Source organism: Lolium rigidum, chromosome 6 (genome assembly GCF_022539505.1).
Source record: "Lolium rigidum isolate FL_2022 chromosome 6, APGP_CSIRO_Lrig_0.1, whole genome shotgun sequence".
Lineage (NCBI taxonomy): Eukaryota > Viridiplantae > Streptophyta > Magnoliopsida > Poales > Poaceae > Lolium > Lolium rigidum.
In genome coordinates this window covers 73,010,465-73,032,513 of record NC_061513.1, presented here as the reverse complement: position 1 = coordinate 73,032,513, position 22,049 = coordinate 73,010,465, and the positions used below count along the sequence as shown (strand labels likewise).

Below are 22,049 nucleotides of genomic sequence, written 5' to 3'. Positions count from 1 at the left end.
TTCGTATGCGGCCAAGTGACCTTAAGCTGGCAATGGATCCAACAGCAAGGCAATTTTTCGCTGACCGATCTTTGTGTTTTCTGCTTTTATCCTCTTTTCTTCAAGAAGTACTCTATCGGCAAGTCAAGTTCTTCCCTGACTGATCTATGTAGTTAGATAACAAATACTAGACTATTACCATGTTTCTATTTCTCTGGATCACATGTTGTCTGGATACTTATCGATATTGACAATCTACTTGCATGCATTCATGTGTTTAGGTAACCAGTATACTGATTAAAAGATTCAGTATTAGTTATTCACTTCTATTCTTGCAAATACCAGTTATTCTTTCAATCCAACGAACACTGAAAATTTTCTTCTATTCCAGGCTAACATAATAGAGGGGTGCTAGCTGCATAGATCGACTGAAGGCACAGCTCAAAAAAGTTCAGTTTACACCTTTGAAATGTTCATGGTTGCTGATACATGGAAGAAGTACAAGATAACAGATTATCCATATGAAATCAAGATTACTCATCGCTCAAAGATCCAATAGATTATCCCACTTTAGGTCCTCCAAGCACGTACTGTCAACAACACTTCTATCTGGTATTTTATTTACTCCACACACTTTAATTATTCATTCTACCCTATTATTATTTTCCCCTGACTGCCATTTTCCAACTAAGCCAATACTTTTCTCATGTGTCACAATATGTTGGTTTAGTGGATGTGGTGACAGATATCATACCATAAGAAACAAATCAAGACCCAAGAACAAATATTCACCTTATCGACACAAGGTATAATTTCCAACACAATCACCGATAGTTTGACTTCTAATTAGAACACGACACATGGTATAATTTCCATAACACAGTTTAAGATAATTTGAATTCAAATAGTTTTTTGTACTGCCCTGTCCAGAAACTTGATGTTACATGATTTCATCAAACTAGAACTCTTGGGAGTGCATTGCATGTTGAGTTAAATTTGGCTAGAATATTATTGAGTAATTATTTCAGCTGAAAATTTGTTCGTGATGCAGATTGTGGGCAATCATGGATATGAGATACAATTGATGTTTAGTAATATTCACTTCATGGTATGTTTCCCCTTTCACTGTATTTTGTATACTAGAGAAAATATGTCGTGACCTTCTGGTCTTGCTAGCAGATGCTTCTTGATTTGAGGACCCAACACTTTAAGTGATTTGTTTTCAAGTCCATGTAGATTACTCATTTGAATAACAAGAATAGTATCTTCTACCAGGTTGTTTGAGCATCCTCTATCAGATAGTCAAGCATAGGTACATCTTATGTTAGTTCCTGATTCACGTTTCCTGGACTCATATATGTATGTCCCTATATGCAAAATTATATATCATGTAACTTTCTGAGCCTGGAAGTTGTTAGTTACTACAGGTAAAATTATTTATGAGTTGGTGGATGCAACAGAATACAGGTTTTAAAACTAATCAATTCATGTGTTTCAGTTTTATATTCTCCTATTTATATGCAATGAACTGAACATCCTTTTTGGGATGGTTTCATTGCCTTTCTAATTACATATTCTTATTACCGTAGTTTTCTCATACTTGGTTGCTCTGGCTTGCATAGTTTTCTCATACTGGGTTGTTCAGTATCTAATTGTCACACCGAAAATATAAAGTTCTCAGAATAACCGGTCAGCCAGAGCAAAACATTTAGCAGGGGTATTTTATTTTCACCATTTTCTGTGAGCATTGGAAGAGTTGCATCTCCACAACATTTCACTAGCCTTCCAATGGAAGCATCAACACGTGCTTCTTGAATCTTGCTCTGGAGCATAACTATGGGAATCCACATTGGGGTTATGAAATAGGAATTACAACTTGTGGAGGTTGCTTATGCTTAAGTGTCACTTAAGAGAATGATTTCCTATGTAGGCAGAATGCCATTTGTGTGTGGGAAAAGGAACTCTACATATGGATAAAGGGAGATTGGGTGTATATGTGTCTTAATTAAACTATTATATATTTTAATTAGCGGGCACAATCAAAACATACATTATGAATGAATAATTATGTTCACCTGATGGAGTGATGGGTCAGGTTGAGATTTATCTATATTTTTAGAGATCTTCTAAATCATTAGTAGATGTCAATTTTATTTGAACAAGCCTTCTTTGCTTACGCACGTTTTTTTACAAAGCAGCTGAATGTTGGTGTTTATCCCATTTCTGCAGTTGCCTCCATAACACAAAGTTCAGCAAAGAAAAAAATTGAAGGAATGACTCGTTTGAGCAGATGGTATGCTGCTGATTTTTCTATAACGGATAACATGATATTGATATATTGGTCGACCAACTTAAGCTATAGTGGAGATTTATGAGATTCCAATATTTTCTAGCTTCAGTTTGGAAGCTTCGATTGCAAATGGAGAAAATATACTATATTTTCCATTTCTATCTGTCAAATGTCGCTTTGAATATTAGGCTCTTTCCTTGAGGTGATACATTAGCAAATGGAGACAATGTACTAGATATTTCTATACCTATGATCCAAATGTTACTTTGCACTATGTTGGCTTGTGTGAAACTTAGGCTCGTTTTCTTGAAGCGATACATTTAGCAGATGGGATTGTACATTTTTTGTTCGAAATTAATTATTGTGTCCCGGTGCCCATTTTGTTTTTGGTTGCAGAATGGAAGAGACATATGCTCTTGTTAGCATGGATCTGGTTTCAGCATCTTCACTTCAGTCGCTCTGCAAGCAATGTAATTTTTTTGTCTCCTTGAATATTTATGAGCAAAGCCCAGCAGGAGGAGCTTGTCCAGTTCAGCATATCTTGTAATACATAGCGCCCATTTACCTATTTCCATGAAATCTTTTTTGATTAACTTTGCTAATGCGGTGCCCATGACTTCTCGTGAGATGCGTGTGTTTACGTATTTACAATGCAAGAAAGTTAAAGTGATTGATCGCAACCATCTTATGAAGCATCTGCCTACCCTAGAAATCGTACCTATAGAGGAGGAAAGAAATGAGGAGCAATGGTTGAATGACAGGTTTATAAAACAAACTATTGTATGCATTGTAGAAAATTGTCAAGACAGAATTGTATATACTACTTATATACGTAATATTTTCTTATTAAATGTTCTCAATGTAAAAACATATTATATATATTCCTTTCTCATTGTTTCATGCTTTTTATTTTGTTGCATTTTTCGGAATTGATTTACATATTGACTTAGGATCAGCAAAGTTTTCTTGTGGATGGCAATTACACAATGAAAACCCCACTAATTGTTCTACATAGAGATGACTTACATGATGGAAAATCTCTAAGTGTGTGTAAGATAGAAATAACAGATGCTGGTTTAAGATTATAAGATGGCTAAAAATAAAAAGGTTCGATATATGAAAACTACAAGTCACCTTGCTTGCGATTCCCGACAAAATAAAATCACCTTTCTCGATGTATTGTTTTCCCGGGGCAACGCACGGGCATTTGTACTAGTAAACCTTAAAAGCATGGTTTTGAAGAGAGAAAGAGATAGTAGTGTCATATTTGTGGGGTCCCTTCTCTCTTTTTCTATACCACTATATAATACACGAGTTTTTGAATTTGAATTTGTACCACTTAGTTCCACAAGCTTCCGGCCAAAGCAACATTTGAAGTAATCCGAGCCGTCGATTTGCATATTGGAGCTTGCATGTGCCGTTCATCAGAGCGAAACAAGTTTGATCTAACGGTCATGATTGCTGGGATTCGCCACCTGAGTTCCCGCGCTCGTGACTGTGGTGAAGTGCTGGAAACTTCGGGTGAAGTCCCGCGCCAGCCAAAAAAGCTTCAGCATCTGTCATCAGGTTGCAAGGCATCTGTCATTGGGTTGCCAGGTTGAGGACCCCACCCATGTGGCATGCGTCCTCTAATTTCTTTGTCGCTTCACGGCCAGGAATAAACTAACTGCTACCACTAGATGTGAAGATTTCACCAACTCGACACTTAGCACAAACATCCTTCCTGATATTGACATTTTAAACGGATTTACCCAATAAATTACTTTTCGCACATCAACTACAGAACCCCTCTTAGAAAGAGGGAGAGAACAAGAGACTATTCTATATTGGCCGCGGCGTTTTGGCTCACACACATATGCTCCTGATTTTTAAAATAAATTTTGAACATATATTAAAATATTAAAATAATTTGATAAAAAATAACAGACGTACATCTTAATGTTGTACGTGCTTGCAAATGTTTTTCATAAAAAATCGATATTTTTTGTGTCATGTGTAAAAAAGAAATTTTGGTTCTTAAAAGTGCTCTTCAAAAGGACATATTCTTATATTTTCACACAAGACATAAAAAAAATGTCTATTTTCCGTGAAACTTGGCGTGCGCATATAGAATATCGACATGTACATGCGCAATATTTTCCCAATAGTAGGAGCATATGCACCCTAGATCAAAATTAGATTTTCAGCTATAGTATAGGCTATTGTATAAATACAATATATCAGAAATATATAGTATCTACCATGTACTTTTTATATTTATTTTAGTATGATTAATTGAGCACAAAAATGTAAAACTGTGATGAATAAAATTAGAGGTTCTTTTCTATGAAGTATAATTTTTTTATGACAAGATCAAAATTATCCTAGGTTAATTTTTGTATATAACAATTTTTTATCACAAGCCTTCTAAGACAAGACATGAATTGTACGTATGTTTCCACATGAATATATATAGTACATATATTGAATCATAAAATTGCACCCAAGCATGGAAATTTCAAATAAATTGTGCATTGACAACTCTCTTTACAGATTAGACTACCACCACGGATGAGAATATTAGGTCCTTGTATTATGTTGTTGTGATGGAAACCAAATTCGTGTGTCATAGATTCTTGCCTATGACTACATTAACTATGTCATTGTATGATGAAAATATTTTCCTGGATGGTAAAAATATTTTCCATGTCATGCAATATTCCATGAGATGTTAAAATATTAATTATTAACATGTGAGACAAACATTTTACAACTCTTTCTAGGTCGTTTCAAGCACCATTGAAATTGATATTAGTTTAATTTTTTTTTGGAAGTAGGAAAAAAATGGACAAAACTTATACATACCATCGAACGAAGGCTCAAATCAATGTCCACGGAGAGGTTTATGCTCATTGTTTGTATGTCATGCGTATTGTCGAGCGTGCAAAGCACGTGCGGTTTACTAGTTCTAACTAAAGTTGTAGCTTTTATTGGAGAAATAAAATTCACCATGTTGCTTCTGACAACTTATTTACATGAAGCAGCTAGTTGTGTATGCCACCATTGCTCATGCCCTAAGTTGGGTCTCCTAATACGATGGATATTTGATCGTCCTCGGTTGCGTGACCTCAAGGCCGTTTCAGTCCGACGCAGTCTAATAGATGGTCCAGCGATTCGAGCCTATCCCTGCTACACAAGGATCTTTGTGATGGCGTCGGATGTAACACGTGAGCGACATTGCGACTAGTTAGACAGTCGTGTCATCAACATGTCGCAGCTTTTTCTTAATGGCAGCGACGGTTTACAAGGTAGAAATAGTTGAGACGTCTCATCGGCTGCTCCTCCCCTATGCGTCGTAGTCGCCCAACCCACTTGTTCCCGCCCTTTTCCTCACCGATTCCCGGGCTCCGCCTAGTTCCTCTCTAGCGCCACCACAATCGTCATTGTAGTTCGTCCATGCCTACCTCCATAAAATGTTGCGCCGCCACGCCACAACGTACGCAATGCTCGGCCTCAACAGCTGGGAAAGCCGGCACCTCCATCTCCGTCTCCACCCCGCTGCCACCTCCCCTGGCCGAAGAACCTGCGCCGCCCCTCGAGCCTGGGTTCGACGAGTATGAAGCGGCCTATGACAATGACGTTGAAGAGTACGCGAAGATGAACGCGCGGTTCTTGGCTAACACAGAGGAGGAGGTAACCGTCGAGGCGGCGACGGAAGCGCGTGGGCGCGGAAGTGGCGGTGGCGGTGGAGGAGGAGGGGGTTGACGACGACCTGGAGAGCTAGAGCAACAAGCCGGACCGAGAGGAGAAAGATGCAAAGCAAAGGGCCATTCTTCAGTCTTACGAGACTCTTAAGAAGGGGTAGAGTGACGCCCGCGATGAGGCCTTTGTGGAGCAGTGGTGGTGCATCGTCGGCATCTCCGTCTAACGCGAGCGCCCATTGCGGAGGGAGCCCGCGGCCTCATGTGGGGTGAGCGACAGCGGCTCCAGTTTTGTCGGGGATGTGGAAGGAGCGGGAGGGCGGCAGCGACGGAGCAGGGCCGTCGAGCGCCCCAAGGACGGCGAGTAGGACAGGCTCTAGTTGTAGCTGTTTTCATTCAACTTGTAATATATAATTAAAATTTGTATAAAAACTTGAATTTCAACATATCTCAGTGTTTGGTGGACTCCGTTGTGAACGAGCGCCCCCAAGAAACGACACCACGAAGCGACCCCACTCATTCATTCGATTTGGCGGTTATAAACCGTTTCGGAACGCGATTGGAGACACTCTTAGACAGCATATGCGGATATAGATAATTGGGTTCATTTTCATTCCGAGGAGAAAAAAAATCTTCTCCACCGCGTTTGCTGATATCTCCAAATATCTAGCCCGTACGTCCATGCTTATCCTACCGAAAATAGGCAAAGTGCAAAAATATCCTGACATCAGGGACGAACAGTCTCTCGCTCTTCTTCGCAAGTGTGCTGCAACGAGCATGTTCGGCATATCTCCACCTACGCCACCACGCACACATATCCGTCCGCCCTGCGAAAAGCGACCGAATCGGCCACAAGTGGGGCTGGTCGAGCACGGAGGCCGGGTAGCAGCCCAGCTCCTCTCAGCCATTTTTGGGGAAGTAGCAACCCAACCGTGGACCGTCGAGAGCTGTTCGGCGGAGCGAGGCGCGGAACCGGCGCCAAGTTGCTCGGCCCACGGGGCAAGCATAATGTGCCGACATGGTGCACCGTACGCCCCGTCGCTGGCCGGCGGTCCCCGTCCGTCGCCGTCGCCGTCGGCGATGTGCGGCAACCGCACGTCTCCACCAGGCGCCAGGCCACCACCATCCACCACGAGCGCGGCTCGCGCCTCCACCGGTAAAACATTTCCGCGCCGGGGCAAAGGAGGAGGCCCCTTTTGTTTCTATTTTTGCCTAGGCAGATCGGGACCCGCGGTGAGGAAAGCTGCCTGCCGCTTCGCGAAGCTTCCGGACGACTGGCCAATCGCCTGCACGCCGTGGTCGGCCCTGTTTGTTGGGGACGCTCCCGACCGGCCACCATCGCATTGTTTAAGACGTGGATGCTGCCGCTGCTAAAACCGAATAAACAAACCATCAGCAGCGCTACGTGCACAAAAACAAGATTAGGCAGGGATGTTCGAGGGTTACTCCGGTGCTCCCCTAGAGCTAGTTGAAGGGTTATAATTAGATTTTTTTCTATGTAGGATCCGCCAAAATACATATCCATTTATATTGATACGGTATGTGTACGTTGCGTAAGAAGAAGAAAAAAAGGTCGCATGACCAGTTAACGATCCCATCCGCCTAAGTACCGCCGCACGTCGTGTGCATGACTTGTTTTGAAACCGTAGATACGTACAAAAATGCGGTACAACAAAACGCGGGCCATACGAGCATGTACTAGGCTGTACGGACGGTGGACCTACACTAAAATTATAATCTTGCCCTGCTTACGAACATGTATGAAAATATATCCACCGTTGTTGTGTTTGACACTCCCAGATTCTTTCCAGGGGAGGAGCACCGGAGCAGAAGTGGAGATGTTCCTATACGGCGGCTATACGTAGATGTTTCTACCGCCAGGAATCCAGGATGGCAATCAAATTGGGGACTCTGCTAATTCGTTGCGGAATTTTTTATACACCATCTAACCAATTTGGCCTGTGTTCACAGGCACGCTATAAAATCATGGGGTATTGAACCCCACTTAATCGAGTCAACATTTGATAAATTCACATAATAGAAAGTGAAAACCTAGCCCAATGTGCGGATCATCTCTCGCCGGTCCTTGCGTGACCGTCCTTCTGTCATTTGCAAAGTCTAGAACCTAAACATAAAAAAGGGCGTACTCAGTGCTTAAAGATCCCACACATTATATTGGCATTACAATGATGACCTTCAAGTGATGTCATAAATGGAAAATTGATGAAGGAACCGCTCTTGGACATTCCAATCGAGAGTGGCGCGTCAGATTGTTTTGCCTTTTGCTGTTGTGTCCTGCATACCATCTTGGCATGCTAGGCTAGTGTTTGGTTGCACAAGACTCTTAGTTAGATTTTGCGTTATATTTTTGTTTTCCATGTTTAGTAGGTGAAAATGTAACGACGAAAACATTGATTGTGTATGGACTTGTCCCTTCCATCCTACTAATTATACCGACGAGGCTCTCTTCGCTATAAACATGGGCATGTAAGAGTGTGTTCAGATGAGCCTAGACTTCGTGCGATAATTGTGTGTTCTAGCAGTTTTGCAAAACATTTAGATATATAACCCACGATGGTAGAGCGGTTTCTAACCTCGTGATCCAAACTTGCTGAGGTGATTCTGGATTATGCCGCTACGCATCACATAGTGGAAGCCGGTTACACCGTGGCCAATTATGTTTTGGTTGACAAATGCAGCTATTTCTCATTTTGTTTGTTTTATTTTGGATTTGATTGCGTGAGTTACTTGCCTAATGATAAATATCCGTTCTTCTAGAAGAAAAATATTTAAAAATATGACGCAATGGCATACGCCCCTCCGAAAATGCAAATAATCTTATAGCTACTAATATTTACACGATACAGAAGCCGGGGTACATCCCCATTTCAAAAAAAAAAAGCTACTAATATTTATATTAATCATAGCTAAATACAAAGCCCGATACTAAATCTTTTAAGCTTGGCACCTCCACCTATTTTATCTTAGACTCGCCGATGAGAAGAGGACATCCTTTCTCTTAAAAAAGAAGCACATTCTTGAAAGCAGAACCGTACCAAACTATGTTGCTCTTGTTTTATTAAGATTAAGAGGTTTATATGTACGCGCGTCAAAACAAACATATTGTCGCTAGATAGTCGTCATCTCGAAGTAATCTAGAGGGGAAAGTTCCAATCAGCACCATGGAAGCACGGAGAGAATATTTTAACTGGTGGACGCGGCGAGCGCCGGAGGTCAAATTCGTTGTGCAAATTGCGGTAGGCCACGCCTCTCCGGCCACCACCCCACTCTCCCGGGCTGACGCCACGTACAGCTTCTGGGGTCCTCACCTCCGGCCAGCTTCCAGAAACTTCCGGCCATTTCCTGGCCAGGAACGCCCGGCCGGATCCAGCGGCTCCGCGCGCGCCACGTGTACGTTCCCGGCCACGCTGGCGTCTGACGTAGCTCCCCCGCCCCCGACGAAACTGATACGCCCAAATCTCGCTGCCTCCAGCCTCACGCTTGGAAAGCTAGTGAGCCTCTTCGCCAAACCAACGCCATCTCCCTCCCCAGCGTTCCCTGTGGCCGCCAGCGAGCGAGCGAGCGAGGGCGATCGAGACGGAGGTACTAGCGGCGGCGGTGAGTACGGAGATTCCCGAGGAGATGAACGGCGGCGGCGGCGGCGGCGGCGGAGAGGTGGGTTTAGTAGGGGGAGGGGAGGAGGCTATGGAGGAGGACGGCGCGCAGGGGGCGGGGAGGGGGCAGGTGGTGCTGATGTGGGGGTACCTCCCCGGCGTCTCGCCGCAGCGCTCGCCGATGCTGGGCCCCGTGCCCGTCAGGCTGCCCCCGGCGGCGGCGGCCCAAGACGAGTGGAGGGACGTCTGCGGCGGAGGGTGCGGCTTCGCCATGGCCATCTCCGGTGACGCATCTCGCTTTCCCCCTTCCCATTTTTTTTTGTTCCGTTCGCTTTCTCTTTCTTCCAGTTTATTCGTTCGTTGGTTGGTGGTTCTTCCCGTTTTCTGCGTAGATCTACTGGGTGTGTGTCGGCTTCTGCGGTTCCTGTGGAGGGTCACTTGTAGGATTGCGAACTGACGAGCGAAGGAGCATTTTGCGATGCAGTTACTTCGTACTAGTACCGTGTTGAAATTTTTCTGAAACTGGGAGTCTAGGATGCATTTGAAACAGCTGACTGAAGTTGCATTTTCAAGGGTGGTTGAGTTTTGCACGATACTTGATTTGGCCTTGAGGTGTCTCTTTTCAATCATTGTGGCAACCTTGCGGTGGTTTGCGTAGTCTGATTATGTTGTACGTACAAGTGTTTATCCATTTCTTAGTGGTGAGCGAATGTGTGTATTTGGGATTTGTTCCGCCGAGTGCCAGATATTTCCGATTTTTCTGGACCCTTATTCAGATTTCTCGGTGGTGAGCGAATGTGTGCGTTTTGGATCTCTGTTTAGGCAGAAAAAAATTGAGACATGGATCATTCTGTCGACGTGGTTTTTTTCCGTTGAGTGCAGAGAAAATGAGAGGAGCGGTTAGATTTGTCGAGCAAAGTTTGTTTCTGTTTTTTTTGCTGATGCAAACATGGATCAAAGCATTACTTGTGCGATGAAGGGCCTTATATTTTTGGGATATCTATTCAAATCCTTCCTTTGTTTGAACATGACTGAATCTGCTCTTTTATTGGTTGCAAATTTCCACATAATTTCTTGATGTTATAATCATCGTTTGCAGATTCAGACTGTTCATTCGAACTGCGGTACAAAAGATTTTTGTTCAGTGATATGCCAAAATGAACATTTTCTTTCAAGGCTGTCTTGCTCAATGTGAACAAGTTCTAATCATCATGTGTTTTTCATTTGCTTTAGAGTCCGGAAAACTTCTCACCTGGGGCTCTACTGACGATATGGGCCAAAGTTATGTGACTGCTGGGAAGCACGAGGTAAAGCTAACATGTTTGTTGCCTTTGTTCTTGCCTGCACGACGAGCATACTCGGATGACAAACATTACTAACTGAGTATCTTGTGCCTCTCAGGAGACTCCAGAGGCTTTTCCTCTTCCTAGTGATGTTGCGATAGTGAGGGCTGACGCTGGGTGGGCTCACTGTGTTGCAATAACAGGTATAGGGCTAATCAGAGATGCAAAACTTCGGAAAGAGCTCATAGTTTTGGTATTGCTACTCTTCTCATGAATGTTATGCGGGATCAGATGAAGGGGTTGTCTATACATGGGGTTGGAAAGAATGTGTCCCAACTGGAAGGATCGTCGCAGAACAATCTTCAGCTGGAACTTTGGACAAGGATGAAAGGCAGAGTTCAACTGCCAATGACCAAGGTTGTGATGCATGCCACCTAACCTTTTTCAGCTCTGCATTATGAAAAGCATATAAGCTTCCACCTATCAACTGATTACAAATATACTCTCTCCGATCCAAAATTATTGAAGCTCTAGGTTTGTCCAAAGTCAAACATCTTTACTTTTTACCGAAATTATAAGAAAATTGTCAATATCTATAACGTTTTATATAATATGAAAGTATATTGTATGATGAATCTAAAATAACTATATTGGGTGGTAGATGTTGATGTATTTTCCTACAAACTTGGTCAAAATTGATATAATTTGACTTAGGAATAACCTAGAATTTCAAAAAAAATTGTAACGGATGGAGTACCATATAACAAATGTATTTCCATTGCAGTGAGCCCCAGGTCACAGGTGTCTAGGACAAGCAGCGGAGCGGCATCTGGTCCTTCTCAAAGTAGAGGTACCGAGGATAGCACGAAGAGACGCCGGTTATCTTCAGCAAAACAGGCACAAGACAGTTCGGCATCTAATGATGAAAACCTTTCCGCACCACCTTGTATTGTGACATTTAATACTGGAGTGAAAATAGCGGCAGTAGCTGCTGGTGGTCGCCATACATTAGCACTATCAGGTAATGTACATTAGTGCATTTAGTAGTGTGGTAGTACTATCATTTAACCCATGTAGGGAGCTTTGCTGATTACCCAATGTTTTGTGATACCTTCAGATTTTGGTCAGGTATGGGGATGGGGATATGGAGGTGAAGGGCAACTGGGCTTGGGGTCCAGAATCAGGACAGTTTCCTCTCCTCATCCTATACCGTGCATTGAATCGGCTTCGTATGGCAAGGATCGGCCAGCAGCTATGAAAGGCAACAAAAACGCTGAAGGGCATATCACTAAGGTCATGGGAAATCGTGTGGAGTCCATTGCTTGTGGAGGCCGTCATAGCGTTGTGGTAACAGGTCTGCTCTTTCTTTCAATCTCTCTCTGGTAACTCTTTTACCATATCCACGTAGAGACGGTACCTTTCGTCTTTGATCTCAAGGTGGCATGTGCCAATAACTTTAATCTGGACACATTCCTGTGTGGACAACAGTAAATATTTTCAAATTGTCAGTTTTGGTGTGGCATCATGGTGTAAACTATTATCCAGTAGTGTTTTCAATAGTTGAGCTTGTAAGACATCAGACATGCAAATCTAAGAGGAGTTAGGTTCTAGAAGATATTTCTCCAATCAAACCACAATATTAGCAACTGTTCACATGTACCGCTCTTTTGCCAGTTCAAACATTATTTTCAAGAGAAAAATAGCGCTCTTTTGCCTTTGGATGTATCACGGCTTACTGCAAGATGACCTGAGATCTTGGGACTTCATGTGGCTTGGCCGTGGTGTTGGGGACTGAGGAGGCATATGATTAGAAATTAGTCCTTTTTTTATTTTTTCTTGGCCTTGTCACCTTAATGGAAAACTTTGAAAACATAGTGCCTTTAATTCTAGTCGTAAGTTCCCCTATATTTTTTTAAGTGCTTGCTCTTGTTCGCAGATTCAGGAGCACTGCTTGCATTTGGGTGGGGACTGTATGGACAGGTTAGCCTTTTATATCTTGTCGCATCGGCTGGATCAAACAAGTTTGTGATTCCAGTAATATATTTTCTACCATATTTTCTATGGATTAAACACATTCAAATACCTAGCAGAAGATATACTCATGGAAGAAATGTATGTGGCTTTGTATATTGCATAATTCTACCATGGGTCAACATAGTCAACCACTGATAAGATTTGTCTATTTGGAAAGTACCATCTCAAAATAGTTTATCTCGTAACTACTTCCCAATTGAGGCCCAGTAAGATGTGATATTTCCAATCTAATTTTGTGCACACATGATGACTGATGCACCACAAATCGTTTGGGTGCCTTATTTTCATGTTATTAATTTTTGCACGAGGCAGTATAATGACACTGATTAACCTGATGTACTTGAGTTATGTTCTATATTTTGAGATGACAATTTGTAATATTTATGCAGTTTGATACTTACTATGATCAAGCCAGTGTCTCAGTGTTCTTAATTACTGCGCTCTTTATTTCAGTGTGGACAAGGGAATACGGATGATGTTTTGAGTCCAACATGTGTATCATCTATTCTAGGAGTGAAGATGCAAGATGTTGCTGCAGGGTTATGGCACACTGTATGCATATCTGCAGATGGCGGTGTCTATTCCTTTGGAGGCAACCAGTTCGGGCAGCTAGGGATTGGTTCTGATCAGGCTGAGGTCCGAATTTTGATTCCTTTTTCCATTCTAATTACATCAGTAAACTTATTTAGGGCTACTGATCACATTTACCAATGTAGTCCCTGACTTAAGTACTCGACAGCCTACCCCCACAAATGTGCATAGCTATCTGCTGAGTTCACTCAATACATATAAATGTAATGTAAGATTGCTGTTACCTTTTAACGCAGACTATTCCAAAATTGGTGGAAGCCCCAAGCTTGGAAGATAAGAATGCAAGATCGGTCTCCTGTGGAGCTCGTCATAGTGCGATAATAACAGGTGCTATTCCAGAGTGGTGGCATTTTCTTCTGGAATGAATTTGTTCTAAACCATGCTATTAGCAAGCATTTATCAATATCTTATCGCAACATGCATCTGAAATATCTTACCGATTCTAACAGTGCGTCAAATTTCTGCAGATGAAGGAGAGGTCTTTTGCTGGGGATGGAACAAGTACGGCCAGGTAGGTATCTCTTGACTCTGTTTTTCCACGGGTGAAGTGGAAGAACTTGCTCTGGTACCTATTTTTTGTTCCTGTTGCTGGTTGCTCTGATATCTGAACCTGGGAGTTGCGGGTGCAGCTGGGTCTCGGCGACGCCATGGACAGAAATGTGCCATGCATGGTTCCTGTGGAAGCCTATCGCCCACTGAATGTGTCGTGTGGTTGGTGGCACACATTGGTGCTCGCGGAGTCTCCTACGTGAACCCTAACGAAGAAGGAACTGCCTGTAGATGACATTTTTGTTAGGAATTTGGTAGACTCATCCAGGTCTCTTGTACATACATGACGGTGCATACAGATATATGTGTATCAATTCTTTCCAGTGCACCATTACAGCGTGCGTCGTGGACAGGTTTGTATTCTGCTGGTCAAGAAGTATTGCATGTATGCTTGCACTGTTGTTTAACTGTGTATACAGTCGAGTAGGATTTGCCACTCTTGTTGCCTGAAAGTGCTCGTCATTGTGCCTATAGGCTCTCGCGTTTCTACCTCTCTTAACATAGGTACTGGCTCTCTTAACACAGATCTACGACAGGAATTACAAACCATGAAATGCTGGGTTCCGTTTTTCATCATTCCACCAATTGAATGAACATTGCATGTTTTCGACTGTTCCTCTGAGAATCTAGATTAGCTGGAAAGTAGAAATGGCGGCTGCTGGCAGGGCCTAGCTGTACACGGCATCAAGAGGGCATGCCGTAGCTTTGCGAGTTTGTGTGCAACATGTGACTACAGCATGGCAAGAGAGCTCCTCATCCACAACAACAAAAAATTGAACCGAATATTGCTGCCCCGCATACAAAACACTATACACCGAACAGGGGAAGCTACAAAGGTTCATGGATAAAAGGTTACAGATGACTAGTGCAATAGCCTGTTGCAAAAAGACCTTGACTAGTGCGATAGCCTGTTGCAAAAAGACCTGTAAGCCGGTGACTGCCTTTCCCTTCGAGACAAGCATCCAGATTGGAGGGTACACAAGTAAGCAGCCGTCGTTTGTTTGTCCACAAATGCTCGTAGATTTATTGTGCTTCCATCCTCCGGTTAGAGACCACTGGTGAATCTCTTACAACCTCTAGTGAAACCTTCAACTGATCAGCTGCAAGAAGAATAATTCAGTCACAAAGCATAGGAAAGAAGATGTCAAAGAGCAGAAACATTTGGAAACATATACCAATTGGGGCACCTCCAATGTTGAAATAAGGCTGGACATAGAGCCCTTGTGCTCGACCTTAGCCTACTTTATACATTAAGGTGGTCGGCCATATAAGAGAAAAAAGCAGAAGGTCCATCATATCGTTACGCACCAGCCACAACTAGAAACTTCCTCCCCTACTTGTGTTGGACACCGCTCTTTCTCTTGATGGCTTGGGGCTGGAGCAGTGGGCAGGGTATACCTGACCACATTGGCCGGGGAAAAAGGGCGGGCCAAAATCATGAGTGCCACCAAGATAGGATCTGTGAGCTGTGGCTTGGGGAGAGGAACATAAATGGCTGATGGGAATCATGCAAAGAATCGTGCCCGTGCGTGCGTGAAGACCTGGACGGGAATGTGCGGTTGGAAAAAGTCCTGACGTGTGGGCTCCGGCTTAAAGTCCAACATGGATTCAAACATTTTGCAGTTTTAGCTTGCAATAGCAGATATTGTGGACCCCATCTTAAGACCGATATGGTAAATTAACATTGGAGATACCCTTATGTTAGATTGTATGGACATTATGGGAATAGAATCTCTGTTATGTTTTAGCCTATGGATCTCTAAACTGCAAAATCATGCTAATGTCAGTACCAAGAAACTGAATGGAATAATAGGTAGTGAGTAAACATTCATGAATGGAATAAAGAAATATCCACCACTTGGTGGCATTTCGTATTCTCAATACGATATCACTGTTTTATGGTCATCCTGCCAAAGAGCACTCAACGGAATTTTTTGTGATTCCCAACCAAGGCAAAACCATTAAAGAATTTCCAGCTTGAGGAGCAGGTGTTACACATGAATATAAAATGGACGTATCTGCTGTGTAAATGGACTTACACGGAGATTACCTTCCACCGAAGGGTACAACATAGAGCTCAGAAACGAGGAATTTTTGACAGAGAGCCCACTGTAGGTGTTGGTGAAGGCTCCGCCACAGGACCTCTTGTCTGATTGTTGGCGATAGAATTATTAGTGACCTGTTTATTACTTGCGCTTCTAACTGCAGCAGCTTCAGATTCCAGCTGTTGGGGATCCATCGCTGCCTTTACCTGCCATAGTTCTACAATTCAGTCAACCTTTGCATGTGCATGTTGAAGCGCAAAACCAGTTATGTACAACTGTTCATACTGTGGCAGATTACCAATTTGACAACATCCAAAGGCCATAAGGCCCACAACATAAACTAAACAAATTTACTGAAAAATTCAGGGTGATAGCAGTAGATTCAATGGAGCACAAATGCACATGTAGTGACAATAAAGGGAACATTGTTGTTGTGGCGGTTTCATATATAAAACAAAAGTAATGATAAAATGCCCTTCATCTTACATAATTTCTCTGTGGATTCTTGTCCTCCTTTGAGAAACCAGGAACAGTCAGATGCCAATTTTTCTCTGCATGAAGTAGATACTGAATTTATAAGGACAAAAATTTGCATGTATCACATGAGAGAGAGAGAGAGAGAGAGAGAACAGACGTAGGTGTAGCAAGACATCTTTGGCTTCCAGAACTGATGACTTCCGGTGCTTTGCCAGGCTGCATGCAAATGCAGTCACCTAGTGACAAACCCAAGTCAGCCAAACCAAAAGATGACTCCAGCAGATGAATTATGACCAAAAATGCAAAATCGGAAAACAAAACTACTAGAAATCGGAAACAGATAGGACATGATCTACAAAACATATTCACAGTACCGACTCAATGAAGTCGTCCGCTATCTCTAAAACCAAATCCTCCACTTCTGGATCAAGTTTGCCGAGGGGATCCACCTGAAATAAGGGTTTGAAATTCAAAAATGGACCAAAGCATATGCAACCACAAACTGAAAATCCTTTCAAACAAAAGACCAACGCATATTCAACGACGAACTGAACATGCTTTGAGAACGAAAAGACCAAAGCATATTCAACCACAAAATGAGCATGCTTTCAAACGAAGGAGTGTCTACTAACATTTCCTGAAACCATTAATCACCTTCCACCAACGATATAGACGTTACAAAGCATGTTCATAGAAAAGGGTATGCAATTACCTGCGCAACCAAATCTTGTATTTTTCTCTTCCCCAGAAGTTGACTAGTTCCTTCTGCTCCTTGACTTCCACTTCCACCAGCCATAGTCCCACCTGACAAAGGCGTGCCTGGCTGTGATCCTGTCAAGTTTGCAGACTTCTGGGAACCAGATGCTGGCATCCTAGGAGATTGTTGCTGCTGTTGAAGTTGCTGCAAAATCTGCTGCTGATGCATCAACTGTTGGGCATTGAGATGTGGATGCTGTTGTTGGGCTTGTGCAATCTGGTGTGGACTCAGTCCGGATTTCTGAAGTTGTTGCATCAAAATCATCCTTTGTTGCTGCTGAAGTTGATGTGAAGAAACAGGTGAGGCCATCGACGATTGTATTTGCTTTAACCATTGCTGTTGTTGCTGAGGTGACATCTGCATCATCTGTCCATTTTGTGATGCTCCAGGTAGTTGTGAATTTAATGCTGCAATTGATGCTGTTCTCGACAAGCCTTGACCAGCTACCTTCTGGTAAATAAAACAACTTAGACTGTAGTTCTCGCAAAAAAGGCATAACATGAAAGCCTTTGGAAAAATGATATATAGAAGTGAAACTCAGCATGCGAGATGTGGAATGTAGATGTGATAAACCTAGGCTAATGGTAACTAATACTCGGGTAACATGGAGTAAGCACACTCAATTTCTTAAGTTCTCCACTTGCGTTTGATTTCTTTCCTTGTACCTTAGGAATTCGATCATCCGCCGTAGCACTATATGTATAGAGCTTCCTAGGATGTGTTTCCAAGAAGACCATTACTTAATCATAGCATTCAACACTAAAACCACCACAAGACTATGCAGAGATACTACACCCAGTATGACAAGTAACTTAAGGGGGAAAAGCAGGCGGGCGAAGATAATTACTTTTGCTTACAGATGAAAAGGTCACTAGAAGTACCTGTGGAGATAGTGCACCTTGTTGCAACACTTGTTGTGGCCTCATTTGTGCGTGGGCAAAACGTTGTTGGGCACTATATGGAATGGTTCCATTTGGTCTCATCTGGTTCATCCCCAAAGTACCCATGACTCCCATGGATTGCATCCCTTGCAACGCTTGAGCTGTATTTGCAGTATTAAATTGTGCACCTTGTACTATTCCTTTTTGCCTTGGCTGCAATATGATGAAAGTTCAATTAGACTACTAGGCTTACCTATAACCAGCTGCTAGTAGTTAACTGAGTCTGAGAAAACTTTCTCTCATCATTATAATTTCTAAGCAAAGGTAAAATGGGGTAATATCATTCTTCTTAACCTAAACAGACATTGAAATAATTCTAAGCACATAGATGAAGTTCAAAAACAGAAGACCCTTCGCTGGGGCTAGAAATATAGTGTTGAGTTTTTTAAAAGCATGTCTTGCCAGGGACAACGACCATCATTTACTATTTGAACGAGTTGCCGGGAGATACTAAGTCTAAACAGATATCCCCTTTTAGTTAGTTTGCAATGCACCGTTGCGCAAGACTTTCAATGAATCCAAATTTCAGGATCCACAACCCATTTCCTTTTACTTCCTCTGGTCCTTTAAAAGCTGCCATTTTTTTGACATCGATGCAGTCTTCAAAATACAACTTTGACCCCCAATTTCCATTAAAATATACTTATAAAAACCAAAATAACTGTATATTGTGGAAGGTCTATTCAAGACAAATTCTGACAGGTAAACTCAAGTTTTAATCAGACTCACATTTCACTTAGATAGCTTCAATTTCGGTCTTATTCTTCTACATTTTTTCTATCTAGGCATTTGGCATGTTAATTCCCTATAACATGCGACATAACTGCTTCTATGTACTCCCTCCGTTCCTATGAAAAGGCGCCGCCGAAAGAATTGAGCAACAGTATCTCTATTATATAGTACATAATTGATATTGTTCGTATTAAAACACTTTCTAATGATACCAATTCTATATCAAATATTACTTATATACATGGTTTAATTCTTGGTCAAAGACAAATCTTGAAAAGCATATGTGCCTTATCTATCTATCTATATATATATATATATAGTATTAAATTAGGATTGGTGAATGCCTGGTGTCACACAAGACCAGATTACAATATGGCCTGAATTTTTTTTCCTAGGCAGTTTTCTTCCTAACCGATACCCTGACTCCAATAAAGGGCTAATTAGTTTTTCCTAGGCCGTTAGTTTCCTATCCGTCATCGCAACCTAGAGACGCAACATGTGCAACATCCTGCACCACCATCAATCTGCCTGTTGCAACTCGCACCAGGTGCCACATGTATGCAAACTTTCTTCTTCGAGCACGTACGTTCTATGCTGAGCCAATCAAACATTCAAACGCTCCTCATCAGATCGATAGTATCTAACCCGATTTCTTCTGGATCCGCTACTAGAAAAAAACACCAGAAGGTCGCCCAGAAAGCCACACGCCATCGCTCCGCTTTTTCTAAAACACCCGATCAAATAGTCTACCTCGCCACTTGCAGAAGGATTTGCAGTCTCAGCTCGCTTTCTCCTCTCGCACACACCAAGTCTGTGGGAAAGTTGGAACCATCGAAAGCGTGTATAGCCATTCATCATTTCAATGCAAGATAAAGGAGAAGGTATGGAATCACAAATACACCAGCAGCTAAACAGGTCAGACACAAGTTCTAAACCGAATAGGATTCTAACCTGAAGCTAACAGATTGGTTATTTCCTCATAATGTATGACACATGTCCATGCTATTGATAACAAAGAAAGATTAATTAGCACTGAAATTCCTCTTGTCATGTTCCGCCTGTGCACTTAGAAGGCAGAGATCCTCAGATGGGAGAGCAGTGAACTTGATAGTAGGTTTTGATTACAATTCCAGCTTCATATAGCAGAGGAGATTTTCACACATGTCAATGGAGGTGTTCCTAGACTCGGGATGCGTCAAGGTTACAAATGGAATTACTTATGTGATACACTGATAGCTAAATATGCATATGATGTCAAACTATACACAATATATTTCTTCATGTATTTAGCATTTCATTTGGCTACCTTTTCTATATACATGAATATTTATATTACACGCGCAATATGTGCAATGGCAACAAACCTTAAGGGACTGTGGCAAGGCACGAGCATTGAGCAAGTACATTGGAATGGAGGGAGCATGAATGTTAAAAATAAAGTGATAAAAAGCAATGTCTAGCTAGAACTAATCAAGATCTTCGCAGAATAACTGATTTAACTTAAATGATCAGTAGTTTCTTCAGTACCTTACTGTTACAAGTAGCATTCTATGCATGATAAAATGTGAAATTCAGTTTAATTTGCGAATTTGAAAACCCCAACTTCACCTGTGACATCATCTGTGACTGGAGCCCGTAGTGTGCAGCAGAGACCGCGTTGCCCTGCCCTTGCATCATCCCCAGCTGCCCCTGACCGAGCATTGCCGCGCGCGCCGCCAGCTGCTGCTGTTGCCCGAGCTGTCCTCCGCCGCCGGTGAAGCTCATCTGTCCGCCGTACATCCTGGCCGCTGCAGCGGAGTATTGCGGAAGCTGGCTCGCAGCGGCCAGGCGGGAGGCCGAGCCCGAGCGGTGGATCTGGCCATAGCCTCCGGCGCCAGCGCCGGCCACTGCCTGCGTGGGCGAAGGCGCCTGCAGCTGCTGCGGACGAGGCGGGAAGTCCGCTGGTCCTCCGCCTGCAGCCGCCGCGGCCGGGTCGAGCTGCGGGGAGGAAATGGCGGAGAGGTCGGAGACGGTGGGGGAGGGGGGGATTTGGGGGGACAGGAGGGGGTTAGGGTTGGAGCTCTGTGGGGCGGCGGCGGAGGCGCCAAGCTGGTCGGGCTGCGGCGAGGCGATGGCGGCAACGGACGGCGGGTCCGCCATGATGGCCGGGGTATAGGGTTGCCGCGGCGGCGGTCGGAGACGACGCGGGGTGGACGGGACGGTCGCGTCGAGGGAGAGGGGTAGGTACAGGTCGTGTGGGGACACTTTGACGGGTGCGCGTAGTCTTTTCCTGGTCCGGTCAGGAGATATTCGTGTCACTGACAGGTTGGCCCGAGGGGTCGATTTTCCTTGCAGAGTACCAGACATGCGCACGCAAACTATCTACACGCAAAAGTCTGATTCACTTGCCTCACTCGATTGCAGACATGCGTGTATACCGTTCTTTTTCTAACGGTCAGACGGCACTTCGGATATCATACTTACATCATCAATCAGAAACAAAATAAGAGTGACTCATCACAAGAGTCAAAGCTCGAGAGTGAGAGCGTTTGACCTTGAATCCACCAAAATATGACGATATCATAAAAATTATGGTATCTAAGTGGTATTCTTTTGAGTGATTTTTAGCAGAGCTTTATGTTGTCATATTTGTCTGAATTTCATATTTTCGGATGTGAAAAGAGGTATAAATATCCTCATATACTGATCAATACCGTGTCTTCAATATTGTAAGCTCTTACGTACATTTTATCGCTCCAAAGGCATTGTTTTTTCACTAAAATATGGAATTGCACATTTCGAATGAGTGAACCCAATTTGTTTATTTTAACATTGAGTGTTTAAGATGCACAACAACACAAAAAAAACCCTTAGGATTGGCTCTCGCATTCACACATTGTGTCTGCGTAGTGCATATGATGTAAATACTCCTGGATGTGTTACGTGTACGCATATGCTCTAGAGCATCTCCAACAATTAAACAGTGGAATAATCCATGAAATTCATTGGAATAAATTTGCAAAACAAATATCTATAAGTTTGTTTGGCTAGATGGGTGAACACCTTCCGCGGTGGCATGCTGCATGCGACGAGCAAGA

At 42.9% G+C, this 22,049-nt stretch overlaps 2 protein-coding genes and 1 long non-coding RNA gene across 10 annotated transcripts; 2 read left to right on the top strand and 1 right to left on the bottom strand.

The window, feature by feature from the left end:
• Positions 1-431: 431 nt before the first annotated feature.
• On the top strand, positions 432-2,895 carry LOC124666457. 2 transcript variants are annotated; one of them, XR_006990899.1, is made up of 5 exons: positions 432-591; positions 710-785; positions 1,031-1,087; positions 2,209-2,272; positions 2,666-2,895. It is a non-coding gene; the product is annotated as an uncharacterized LOC124666457 (long non-coding RNA). The 2 variants fall into 2 exon arrangements; XR_006990900.1 differs by having other exon boundaries at positions 1,255-2,272.
• Positions 2,896-9,591: 6,696 nt separating this feature from the next.
• Positions 9,592-14,461, top strand: LOC124665327 (ultraviolet-B receptor UVR8-like). Its single transcript, XM_047202743.1, has 11 exons — positions 9,592-9,847; positions 10,797-10,870; positions 10,965-11,049; positions 11,138-11,263; positions 11,631-11,867; positions 11,964-12,200; positions 12,783-12,826; positions 13,334-13,516; positions 13,708-13,798; positions 13,939-13,982; positions 14,101-14,461. Exons 1-11 carry the CDS (start codon positions 9,592-9,594, stop codon positions 14,221-14,223), a joined length of 1,500 nt encoding a protein of 499 aa, XP_047058699.1. The 3' UTR covers positions 14,224-14,461.
• Positions 14,462-14,773: 312 nt separating this feature from the next.
• On the bottom strand, positions 14,774-21,162 carry LOC124666052 (transcription initiation factor TFIID subunit 12b). 7 transcript variants are annotated; one of them, XR_006990789.1, is made up of 9 exons: positions 20,581-21,162; positions 18,181-18,393; positions 17,255-17,749; positions 16,917-16,991; positions 16,700-16,778; positions 16,552-16,616; positions 16,071-16,271; positions 14,944-15,120; positions 14,774-14,910 (listed from the first exon to the last, which is right to left on the bottom strand). XR_006990789.1 is itself a non-coding variant. In XM_047203398.1 (8 exons), the coding sequence occupies exons 1-7, from the start codon at positions 21,109-21,111 to the stop codon at positions 16,098-16,100; spliced, it is 1,632 nt and encodes a 543-aa protein (XP_047059354.1). In that variant the 5' UTR covers positions 21,112-21,126; the 3' UTR covers positions 14,774-15,120; positions 16,071-16,097. The 7 variants fall into 7 exon arrangements, 4 of the variants coding, with proteins under 4 accessions (XP_047059354.1, XP_047059356.1, XP_047059355.1 ...); XR_006990790.1 differs by having other exon boundaries at positions 16,060-16,271; positions 20,581-21,126; XR_006990791.1 differs by having other exon boundaries at positions 17,255-17,746; positions 20,581-21,126.
• Between the last annotated feature and the right edge of the window lie 887 nt (positions 21,163-22,049).